Source organism: Eptatretus burgeri, chromosome 13 (assembly GCF_056783735.1).
Source record: "Eptatretus burgeri isolate ZD-2024b chromosome 13, Ebu_testis_v1, whole genome shotgun sequence".
Lineage (NCBI taxonomy): Eukaryota > Metazoa > Chordata > Myxini > Myxiniformes > Myxinidae > Eptatretus > Eptatretus burgeri.
Genome location: NC_140973.1, coordinates 62777736 through 62789748, shown reverse-complemented (window position 1 = coordinate 62789748; position 12013 = coordinate 62777736). Strand labels below are relative to the sequence as shown.

General features: G+C 43.5%; 1 protein-coding gene across 7 annotated transcripts in view; it reads left to right on the top strand.

Moving 5' to 3' along the window:
• The window catches only part of BLTP1 (bridge-like lipid transfer protein family member 1), a 357046-nt gene that overhangs the window by 313085 nt on the left and 31948 nt on the right, over positions 1 to 12013 (top strand). For all 7 annotated transcript variants that reach the window (XM_085852760.1, XM_085852755.1, XM_085852759.1 and 4 more), the window contains 3 exons: positions 3616 to 3833; positions 4041 to 4298; positions 8964 to 9161. In XM_085852760.1, coding sequence (XP_085708886.1) covers positions 3616 to 3833; positions 4041 to 4298; positions 8964 to 9161 — 674 coding nt within the window. The remainder of the gene's footprint in view (positions 1 to 3615; positions 3834 to 4040; positions 4299 to 8963; positions 9162 to 12013) is intronic.

Here is a 12013-nt window from a genome sequence, read left to right as displayed (position 1 = left end):
CAGCTGGCATTTTACCAATCTCCCTGTCAAGTTTATCTGCACACCGATCTTCTCCCTCAGTTCATCTATCCTCTTTCTATCCACCCTCTTCACTCACACAGTCCTCCTGACCCAGTTGTTCTCACAAACCTGTAGCCTCTGCTGTTGTGTCTCTGTCAGTGCCACCGTCTCCAGACCATAACGGTAGGCAGGCATTATACAAGACATCAAAACCTTCCCTTCCAATTTCCTTGATATCTTTCTGTCTGACATTAATCTCTACACCCTCCTCCACACATTCACACCCACATGAATCATCATCGGTCACTGTTCCCCTCAGAGACTCAAACCTATTTCCCTGCCTGATCTCCTTCCCCTCCAACCTGTTGTTAATTAATTTTGTCTGATGCCCGACCCACATCACCCGAGTGTTCTCCATACTCATCTTCAGCCCATGCTTCCAAAATGCCTCCTTCCCCTCCCCCAGTATTCCTGCATCTCCCACCTATTCTCCACCGCAACAGCCAGATCATACAGAGATAACATACTCCTCAGAATACCCCTCATGTTTATCTTCCTGCTTAACAGCTCCATCACCATGATAAACATGAGTAGGCTGAGAGAGCTTTCCTGCTTCAAACTGAACCCCTCAGAAATCCTTGCACCAACCAAAACTCTTCCCTTTGTTCCCTTTGTTCATCCCTTCCACCAACCTAACTTCTGCTTCCGGCACTCCCATCCATCTCGGTTTCGCCATCACCACCTCTCTCGGTGGTGTCATAGGCTTTCTCCATGTCCACAAATCCTAATGCTATTTCACCTTCATCCTCTTCTCCACTCACCTCTTCTCCACCATTTTATTGTAATAATATTAAACTATTATTGCAATAAAATATTACACATTCCATTGGGGTCTTGTCGTCCTCTTTTTTTTTTTTCATATGCAGATAAGGTCGGCCGTAAATAGCATCATTGACTGATGGTGTGACGGTGCTGCTGATGCAGTGCCCCTGAAGGTTGGAGGAGGAGTTTGGAATTTGGCCAAGATGCTGGGGATAGCTCCCCTACTCTTCACAAAGGACACCACAAAGGGATCTTTGAAGGACGACACACACATTGATTAATCACCCTGTCTGTGAAACATCAGGATGACAGTTTATAGCTGGGTTTAAATTTGAACCCAGGAAAGACAGCTTAGAGCGAGTGTGCATACCTTGCAGTCATCCTGCCATGGTGTGGGGGTGCATGGTGTTGATAATTGATCAGACAGATGCTCAGGGTTGTCTGCCCTTTCCTCCATGCCTGACAATTCCACAAGAAGACATGCTGGCTTCTTCTTTGCACTTCTTCTTGGTGCTGGTCCTGGAGTTGGTGTTGATGTTGTTGAGGACGTTTATGCTGTGGTTTCATCATTTTGAGGCCTTTCAACGTTCTGGAAGAAGCTAGAGTCTTCTGCACTGCTTTCTTCTTTTTTTTTTCAACAAGCATTGCTTTGTAGCCACTGTAAACCTTTTCCAATTCTCTCTTGAACTCGTGTTCACTTGTCCTATTGCTTTACTCATTCTTATCCTCATATTATATTAATTGTTCTTTTAATTTGATCTTTAATTTAATTCATTTTGCCTTCCTAACTCTAGGTATTTCCCCATGGAGAACCCATCCGCGGTCGCCATGCCCACTTCTCGCTCCGCTGGAGCCTTCGCAGCCATCTCGCAGCCAAACTTGTCCTGCTGCTTAATTATCTTCATTACACATTTAATGAAGTTACACTTTGGGCACATTCCGTTATCTTTTCTTCGCTCAATACAATTGTCCAAACAATAGAAAAAGTTTAGTGCAATGCTTTGACAATTTCACATTAACTTGTGGAAATATGGAGAAGGAGGGAGCATTGCCTGGCTTAAAGATAATGTGCTTAGTTATAACGATGGCAAATTTCTTTAAATTTTCAGATTTCACTTCTCCACATTTCAACACTTAATTAGTCCACGAACTTTGATTCTCAGATCCGAAGACAGATTTCGATGACATACTTTAGTCTGTGAGAGTTCATCGTGGACAATTGAATCATACAGTGCATCACATCACGCCAAGCTCCTGATTAGAAAACTGTAGCAACAACAGAAGCAATGTATACAGCAGTTTGCGGTGTGAACATTAGGTATTCTATGATATAAGTGAGGAAAGTAAGAAAAAAAAAATTTGACCACTTTATTGTACAGAAATCGTTGTCACCTGTTCCAAGTCGAGGCCTTTTTGAGCAGGCCAAAACAAAATGGTGGCTTAAGACCCCTCCAAGGTGACAGCAGATTGACAACAATGTTACGCCACCATCTTGGAAAGGCTTTTTCTTGGTTTGTGATGTTGAGCAAACCATTAATTATCTTCAAAAGGGATGTTGAAATTTCCCCAAATATCCAATTTGCATTTGTGCACTCTCCTTGAGTTGCTTTAGTGTGCTTGCAAAGTTTTGGGCAGCAATGTTTCCTGGTTTTGGATTTATAGAGGAGACACACACACACACACACACACACACACACACACACACACACACACACACACACACACACACACAATGACATGCATTTATTATCACAGATTATTTTTTGATTGTGGATTAATATTTCGTTTGTTGGGGGGGGGGGAGGGTAGATATTGCCTAAGAGAAAAAATAAATGTATGGTCTGTGTACGAATAGTGAGCCAATCTCGATGTGATTAATAAGGGAAACATCGCTTAAGAATTGTCTGTTTAAATGGGCACCATACGGAAGGTGGTGCATTGTCATAAATAGTTAGGGATTAAGGTTAAGACAATAATACATAAAACTTAATGCATGTCCCATCTGATGAGGCACCTGAAGTAAGGTCCAAGCAAAGAGAGATAGGGGCGCAGCTTGGATCGCCTCTTGAGTGAGGAGAGCTTTTTGTAGCCTCCTGAGCCTTGGATAACCTCCCAAAGGGTGGGGTCATGAGCGGCTCTGGAGGGGCTGAGTTCAGCTTTCTGAGAGGGCGGAGTGATTGAGATCTCTCACGAGAGCCAGGAGGAAGAGTCATGTCTGAGGAGAATTGGGATTGCGCCAAGAGGGTTGTTGGATGACCTGGAGGAGAAACGGTTGCTCTGTCGCTGCCTTCTTTCCTGCCTCCCTGCCTATCTTCTCTTGTTCCTGCCTGCCTTTGTCCTGTTCCTGCTCGTAATGTTTCGTCACCCTGCTGTGTGCCTTCGTTACCTGCTCGTCGCCTCTTTGCTTGCTTGTCTCCTCTTTACCTGCTCGTCCACCAACAGCTTCAGTCTCATCTGGGTTTTCTCATACCCCAACCCTGTCTGTGCTTGAATTTAGTGTGTGGTGCCTTAGATTTTATTTCTCATTGTATATTATTATTTATTAGTGATTTCACGATAAAAGTCGGATGGCCAGGCAGGTTCTGATGTACAATACAAAGCCTGTCCATGTGAAGTTTGGTGGCATTCGGTTGGGTCGTCACCTTATTGTTCAACATGTTCGACTCAAATTGCTTCAATGAATTATTCTTTATGACAATGCTGGGCTTTAGATTTTCAAATTTCTCCAACTGATGACCCTGTTCTCATCATGTTTTTGGGGGTTTTTTTCCCCTCATCTTTTAATTGCTGCAGGAAGATATTTGTTCACGGGGACCTCTCGTGGAATGTTTTTCAAGTAATGATCTCTCGATCGACGACGCCCGACCTGATCAAGATTGGCACGAAGCTTCAGGAATTCTTTACTCAGCAGTTTGATACGAGCAAACGGGTGTTTTCGACATGGGGCCCTGTGCTTTACGGGCCTGCGAAGGTCTCACTGGTTGTATCCGAGAAGGCCTCCGAAGAATCTGGTACAGTGTGGCTCTATTTGATTCCATTGCATGTTCTAAAATGTGAACACGCTTTTACAGATGGTTAAAGTTAGTTGTATGAACAATCTGATTGTGACAGTTATGACCTCAAGTTCTTGAAGTCTTAAACTTAAGCCTTTGTGTTTAATTTCATCTGTGCTTTGATTTAACCCTGCCATTCTACATTTGATCCTGATCTCACCAAAGGCGGCACATCTGATATGGCCCAGCATCGGCACTGGCCAGCCGTATTGCACGTCATCTCAGGCTGCCAGTTGTTTTTTTTCCCACGTCCTTTGCCCTCAAACGCCGAGCTACTGGGTGGCACAATGGAACTGCACGGGCATCACGTGACGCTTGCCTGCTTCCACGGGGTTAACTTTCGTGCTAAGTCCTGGGCGCTGTTCCAGCTCAAGGGTCCAAACATCTTCTTTTCCACAGAAGCGCAGCACATTCCACACAATGGTGGGTTTGTCAGCGGCCACGTTAAGTAAACGATTCAATATTATGGTCTTATCTCATCTCCTTGCTAATTGATCTGCCAGTGTTCAACGCATGGTGTATTTTATTTCTGAGGTTTTATTTGCAGAACCTCTACTGTGATTAAACACACATTTCCATTGCATGCTTCATTGTGCTCCATTGTGACTGTATTGCTCATTGTTGAAAGGTTTCTCCACAATATAAAATTTTAACATTTCTTGAAGTATCACATTGGTATGTTAATGTTACAATTACATTGCAAATATAAGTTAATCTCTGCTTTTTTATATCTATTATTATTGTTTAATTGCACATTAATACGTTCTTAGGTGTGTGCATATCGGATGGATTGATGGGTGGGTGTGTGCCGAATGGTTGGGTGGGTTGCGTGCGTGTTTGTGGCCATCACTCTTCACAATGGTCACCCCGTGTAATGGAAGGTACTTAATTCTGACTGGCCAACAGAGCTGTGGCATTGTGCCCAGAGAACAATATGAACACAAGTGTAGGGTGCCACCTGGTAGTAGCACTTGGTTCACCCCTTGAATGCTCACCCATGGGGAGTTTTATGTCTCCTGGGCACAACCATTTGCACACATATTAATTGTGTAGTTTTCTAGTACATTTCAGGGGTTTATAGAATGTAAGATCGACCCGAGACCTTGACCTACCTACTTCACGCTAAAGACGGGAATAGACTTGGTATGAAGAGAACTCCATGGATACCAAGTGAGAGTAGCTGCTCTGCAAGAAATAACTTGGTTTAGAAATGTAATTTACTGAGTAGGAGAGGGTGGAGAGCTCACAGCTGTCCAACCAACACCTGAGCCAGGGCCACAGCAACAGAGAGAAGAGGTTGTTGCCATACTTTTCACTGTCGCAGCCATAGTTACCTGGAAAGGAGGAAAAAATGAGGAAAGCGATGGAATGTTAAGGCCTAAGATTGATTTGAACCACATTTAAGAGGGTTAGAAGGAACTCAGACCATGCACATATGCTATCCTGCTCTATGCACCAACATATGCAGCCAAGTGATTTGGCTATAAACAGCTGAGCAAACAAAGGCAAGTTATATTTGATTAACTCAAACAAGCATTGGATGAGATACAATCAAATGAGCCATGTGTGATCCCATGAGACCTTATTGACCATGTTGGATCCAGCGAAGATGGTCGTGATAAATGAGAACATGTTTGAGGCCCACACAATAGGGAGAAGTTATAATGATGCAGGAAAGGAACAGCTGAACATCCCCTCTCTGAATGAAGTAAATGTGTGCAATTCCTCATTCTCGTAGAATGACATCCACAAGCAAACCCTGACACACACCAAATAAAAGAAGTGGCACTGTATTGACTTTGCTATTATCAGACAAAATAACTTCATGAGTTGCCTGATTGGATAAGATCTGCACTAACTGTGATCGTGCAGTCTATTCTCTGCTTTGAGAATTGAACTTAAAAAAAACCATTCTGTGACTGGTTCAGAGCATGGAGACCCTTGAAACCATTTTAAATGCAAAAATAAAGTGTACATGAAGTGGTAGCACTGGACGTGAGATTGATCAACAAAGGTTTGCTCAATCATGCAGAGATGCTCACCAAGCTGTAAAGGAAGCCCAAAATGCCTGGTTTCAGGCCAAAACAGATATAACTCAGAAGGGTAGATTTGGAGGGAGAAAAGCCTGGCAGAACATTAGAGATATGCAATGTGGACAAAGGGTTCTTGTGCCAATGAGATATATTATATAAATAAAAGATGAGTATCAAAATCTGCATCATACCCCGAGCACAGCAGCAATGATGGAGGAGGCATTTCCCAAGGTTCCTGAATATCTAAAGCCAGTTCAATGCAGCAGAGTTGGACAAAGTTGGCAACCACCACTACCACATATGGTAGAACTGCCATCAAAAGAAGAGTTGGAAAGGTCAGTTGTTAGTTTGAAGAATGGTAAGATTGGGAGCAACTGTGGCAATCTCCCCGATGATGGTGAAGACGGCGTGCTGTGAAGAATTATTTGACCGATTGTTACATTTTGTACATAGTATGGAGAGAGAATAAGGTCTCCAAGGAGTGGGCTGATGCTGTGCTTGTACCCATCCCAAAGAAAGGGGACCTCAGCAGATGTGACAACTGGTGGGGTATCACCCTGTTTGATGCAGTTGAGAAAGTGGTTGCAGGAATATTACAACAGACGTTATAGAATGTGAGCTGAGGAAGAACTGCCCAAGTTCCATTGTGGATTCAGAAAAGGCCGAAGCTGCTCACATGATTGTTAACTGATAGAGATGTCTTGGGAGCACAGAGAAAAGTCGTTCTTTTTATTTATTGGCATTAAAAAGGCAATTTAGTCTTGTGCCACATGCTGTGATGTGGATAGCACTGCTGAAACTTGGTGTACCTGATCAAACCACTGAGCTAATTCAATCCTTTCATCAACACTTGCAGGCCAATATTCTTGTGGATCGTGCCCTCTTGGAAGACATTGATGTAAACAATGGCCTAAGACAGGGATGCTTCATGCTACTCATCCTGTTTAACCTGTATGCTTGACTTGTCGGGGGAAACTGGAATACAAAAGTCGATGATAGAAGGACTGTGAATCTACCTGAAGTATGTACTTGTCAAGACGTTGCTTAGGTATACATACACGTGATGGTGGGAAGACACGACTGACCAACAGCCAATTTTCTGATGATGTTGCACACATCACCGCAATGAGACCTGGTGCTGAGAGAATCGTTCAAAGAGGACCCACTATTCAATGGAGATATTGGCCTATCAATTAGTTTTCCCCAAATCAAGCTCGTCGTACCTGGAAGAGAAGCAATAAATGAAGACAAGGTTTATCGTTGATTTGTGGGGAGATCGCATCTGAAAAGTGAATTTCCATACATAAATTCTGAGATTGTCATCAGGAAGGATGGGTTCAGATGTTGAAAAGCGAATTGCATAGGAATCCAGAGCTTTTGGCATCCTATATAAGGTAGTGTTCAGGTGATAACCTAAAAGTGAAGACTAAAGGCAAAGTAAAATCATTGGGGTCTCTCGTGACGAAGCTGAGTGTCTCGGCCTGTTACTCTCACAATGCTGACAGGTTGATGACCTCTCTGTTTTCTACGGCCTCCTTTTTTGGACTTGCACCCTCTGACCCTCTCTTGGCTCTGTCTCTCCCAGGTTTCTGCAGGTTGCACGAGGTCTGCCAGTAACCTTGTTCTTGTTAAACTCTTAAAGTCCATGCTCATTTCCACTCATTTGTTCCCCTTTTCTCTCACTGTGGAACTAACTTCCCCAGTCTGTTCAGTCCCATTCTTTCCTCTAGGGCTTCAAGACAGCTGTTCACCACTACCTCAGGTGTAGTGGTGAACACTACATCAGGTTCAGCACTACATCCCCCCATCCATTCCCATGATCTGTTCTACCCCAAATGACCCCATTTCCAAGCACTGCCTTTTTCCACATTGTGATTTCACCCCTCTCTCTCTCACCTCTTTTTGTTTGTTAGTTTTCAGTTGGTTTGTTCCTTTTTTTGTTTTATCCCCACCTGCCTCCTTCCTCCTCTCGCTATGTTTCATTCAGCTTGTGTGCAGCTTGTTCACCCCTATGTGTCCCCCCCTCCCCTTGATCTCACTCTCACTTCTACTCCGCTGTTGGTGTTTCCCCCTTTCCATTTTGTTCTCTTCCATTTTGCTCAAACTCTTCCACGAACCTTGATCATGTATACCAAACAAAAAAAATGTATCCCAGGAATGTGTTTTCTGTTTTTACCATATGGTTCAGAATGTTGGATATCCCTACCCCACCTTCCCGTCCCTCCCTTCCGTTAGCATCTGAGAACACCACATTCCTTTTATCACAGATTCATACGTACTATACTAGCCGTCTCCCTACAGACAGCAGTGTATAAAACATATAGTATAACACCCCAATAAGTTAGGCTATGATGGAGGGACTTGCAAGCAACAGGTGATTATCAGTAAGTGCTGCCGAGAGTGGTTGGGCTACCTTGCCCACATGTCTGACCACAGCATAACAAGGTTGGATTTTAGGGTGGAAATCTCAGCCTCGTCGAAAGGATGATTCAAAAAGAATGTGGAGATATGCAGTTCGTAATGACCATCAGGAAAATGAAGTGCCAGAGGTCAAGTGGGAGGAGATGGCAACTGCATCTTGGACAAGAGGTCCTTCCACTTAACATCCAGACTTGGAAAGAGACCCCCCTATAGAGAATGACAACAACAAACACTTAAGCAGAAAAAAACCTGCTGCAGTACCAGTAGTGTCTGAGAACATTTTGAAGGGAAAGTGACAAAAATAGACAGAAATGTATTATGTATGTCAGAATGGATGAAACTTGCTTGTAAGCAGCAGGGTGTTGCCCAATGTTCAACATGTAACAGATGGTTCTAAAGATGTAGAAAACTCCTGCTGCATTTGTACAGATCAAGAGTACTGTGACATCATGATGTAAATTGAAACTTGTTTCACCTTGGTGGTGTGCGTGCGTGCGCATTTGCATGTACACTTGTCATTGTTTGTGTATATTTTCTGAGGTGCACTGGAGATTTCTCCTGGAATGCAAGATGAAAAGATATTTAAGTAATTTGTATTTCTTCCACATTTATCCCTGTGGTTCTGGTGCTAAAGAATCTGCGGAGTCATCGACGTACGTGGCTCAAAACCTGGATTTCGTCCTGGGTCACAACATGATGGCAACGGGAGGTGCCCTCGAAAGCCCAATGGGAACGATCACCAAGATCACTCGAAGAAGCCACGAGAATGCCCCACACGGAGTGGCGAGTGTGAAAGAGTGGTTTGGCTACGTCACTGCCATGCGTAATGAAGGTATGCGGACTGCCGCGTGGGTTCCATCCGCAGCACGGTAACGAGGATGTGCTTTAGTGCTCATTTTCTGCACATCTGTCCTATACCGAGCTGGTTGTCAGTTCAAGATAATAGATTGCATCTTTGATAAAAGTCAGACTTGTGGAGGATTGCAGTTAGACAATAGTTGAAGAGCACCAATTTTCGCTCGGAAACCCATGCCAATGCAGAGCACTTGCTAATCACATTGCATCAGGTGAGTGAGCATAACCTCTGCCTATCGCCGTATTTCCGTGACATTCCACGATGCAGAATCTAGAAGCGTTTGCACATATCACTGCAGCAAGCCTAAAAAAATTCCCGAAATAAATTTAATTGTCCACCAGGCCTGTGGAGGGGAATGGATTTGCTGGACTCACTCAGGTATTTTCGACTCTCTAAAGTCATTTGTTGGTCTTAATTGTCCTATCATTCTCCAGCAGAATTTGCCTTCCCTGTGAATGCCATTTGAATAAGGGATTGCTCTTGTTCAGCCAAGTGCAAAGTTCCATAGAGGGAGAATGTTGCTTACCTCTGTTTGATGCCTGCAGACAAGATGGAGGGGTGGGGGGGGGTTCAGTGCCGTCTATCTTTGCTGAAGGGAATGTTGAATGACTCAGTGAAAAGTCTTCACATCCAGTTCTAATTTCAAGGTGTTTTTTGATCAGGTGGCTAAGTCAACCCAGAACTATATATGATGTATGCAAAAATGGTGGAATTTTCCAAATGCTTCCACCTTTCCTCGTCTTTAAACATTTCTCCTCACTCTTTTGCCACAAACCTTTATAGTCCTGCCCTCCCCCCCCTTTCCTTTAATTCCACCCTCCCCTCTCCCATACACACCCTCCTGTCATTCTCTCCTTCACCCAAAAATCTCCTTCCATTTTATCCTCTATTTTCTGCCTTTTTCGTTTTTCCCCAATATATTTTTCTCAATACCTCCCTCCCACCCCCCTCCCAGTTTACTTGTATATTTACAACTCGTAAATACCACCCACCGCTTCACTGACAGGAATTCAAAGAGAGAGTAGAGTCATTTTCATGGAATCCATGACCATTATGTTCCTACCTTTTGTTGTTGTTATTGTTCTACGTACCTTGCACTACTTAGAAAAGATTTAGCTCCTATGTACCTGGAAATATGGGGGCTAACCCCACGAGAGTCTGAATTCAAAAAATGGGTGCCGGTGGTCATTTTGGGCACGAGGCCAGTGATAATTTTTGAACTGAATACACTAGAATCATGAATGAGGGGTCATTTTCCCATAAGTTTGAGGTGTGAAATCTGATGGGATAGTCAATTACTGGTTTGGGGGTCATCTTGATCTCCAAATCCAAGATGGCTACTGTCCACCATGTTGAAAAACAAAAAATGTTTCAACTTTTCGAAACAAACGAGCTGTATGTACGAATGATGTTTCTCTCCCATTAATTCCAGCATGTGGAGATGGATAGGGCAGTTATTTTTTCACTTTTGAGGTCTCCTTGACTCCTTATACAAAACATGTCTTCTAAGATCTTCAAAAATCACAATATCAAAGGGTAGGAACAAAATGGTCACTGATTCCATGAAAACGAATCCTCCACCACCAGCATCACCACCAGCACCACCACCACCACCACCACCACCACCACCACCATCATTATTATTGTCGTTTTAAGGCCGTTTCCATGCTTGCATGTGCAAGCCGTGGTTCACCTCATGGCTACTTTCCAGCCTGCACGATCCCTTGCTGGCCCTCTTATTAGGCCTTCAACTCTAAGATCACCAAGTGAAAATAATTTGTATTTTATCTGGAGTACATTAGAAATAAAATTATACAAATTTCCTTCTTTTTTTTTTCAGCTGTCGTGCCTGAGATCGCCAGCGAGTAGACATCTGTAAGTATCTGGAATCATATTTCACACCAAGTCCTCAACCAACAAGATCACCAAGCAAGCCTCTGGCCTTCTTCATCATACGATGTCATTACCGCTGTCGCTGACCATCAAAGTGGCCAATGTGTGCAATGAGATGAACTGCCTTTTGCAATGTAGTAAATCATGCAACATAAATGATAGTACAGACAATGTTACATGTGAGAAATGAAGCTCAATGCAAGAAAAGGCTAAGAAATGGCAGGGAGTTCTGTTGATTTTGAGAAGGGCCCGAAGTGGCTTTACGTGCACAGTAGTTTATGTTATGCAACTGTCCATTTAACGTACTCTCTCAAGCTGAGCGACGCTGAGACAGAGATCAAATGGGAAATAGAGAGGAACACACTCTTTTCCTCAATCATGTACAGCAGGTCATCTTCAAAGACCATGAATTGTGCACATTGCAAGGTGTCTTTGGATTCCATGAACGCAACCAGAAGAATGTTCGTGAGGTGGTCTAAGATCTGCAGGAGGCACATACATCGAGACTGCAATATCTTCCTTGGGGGAGGTCAGTGATGAGCAACTGATGATGAATGTTGTGGCACAACTTCAACAGCAAGTCCTAAGAACTAAAACTGTCCCCGCCCGCCATTCATCCACAAGTTGGAGAAGGAAGAAGACCTGAATGAGCTATTGAAGCTGATCACCTGGATGAAGCATCTGAATAACATCTCCATTGATGACAGCCCAACTGTACATTTGATTCCATCTATCCTTATAAGCTACATCTCTGGAAATCACACTGTTTCAGACAAATGTCGCTGTGATGTGATATGGATTGACCACGCAGGGAGATAGTCGACGTAATACACATAGATGGTCTGAGTATTAATTACAATGATGTCCTGATGCTTCGTGTGACTTCTGGGTTGTAAATGACCGAAAGCAGTCACTAAACTGCCCTTTTGAGATTG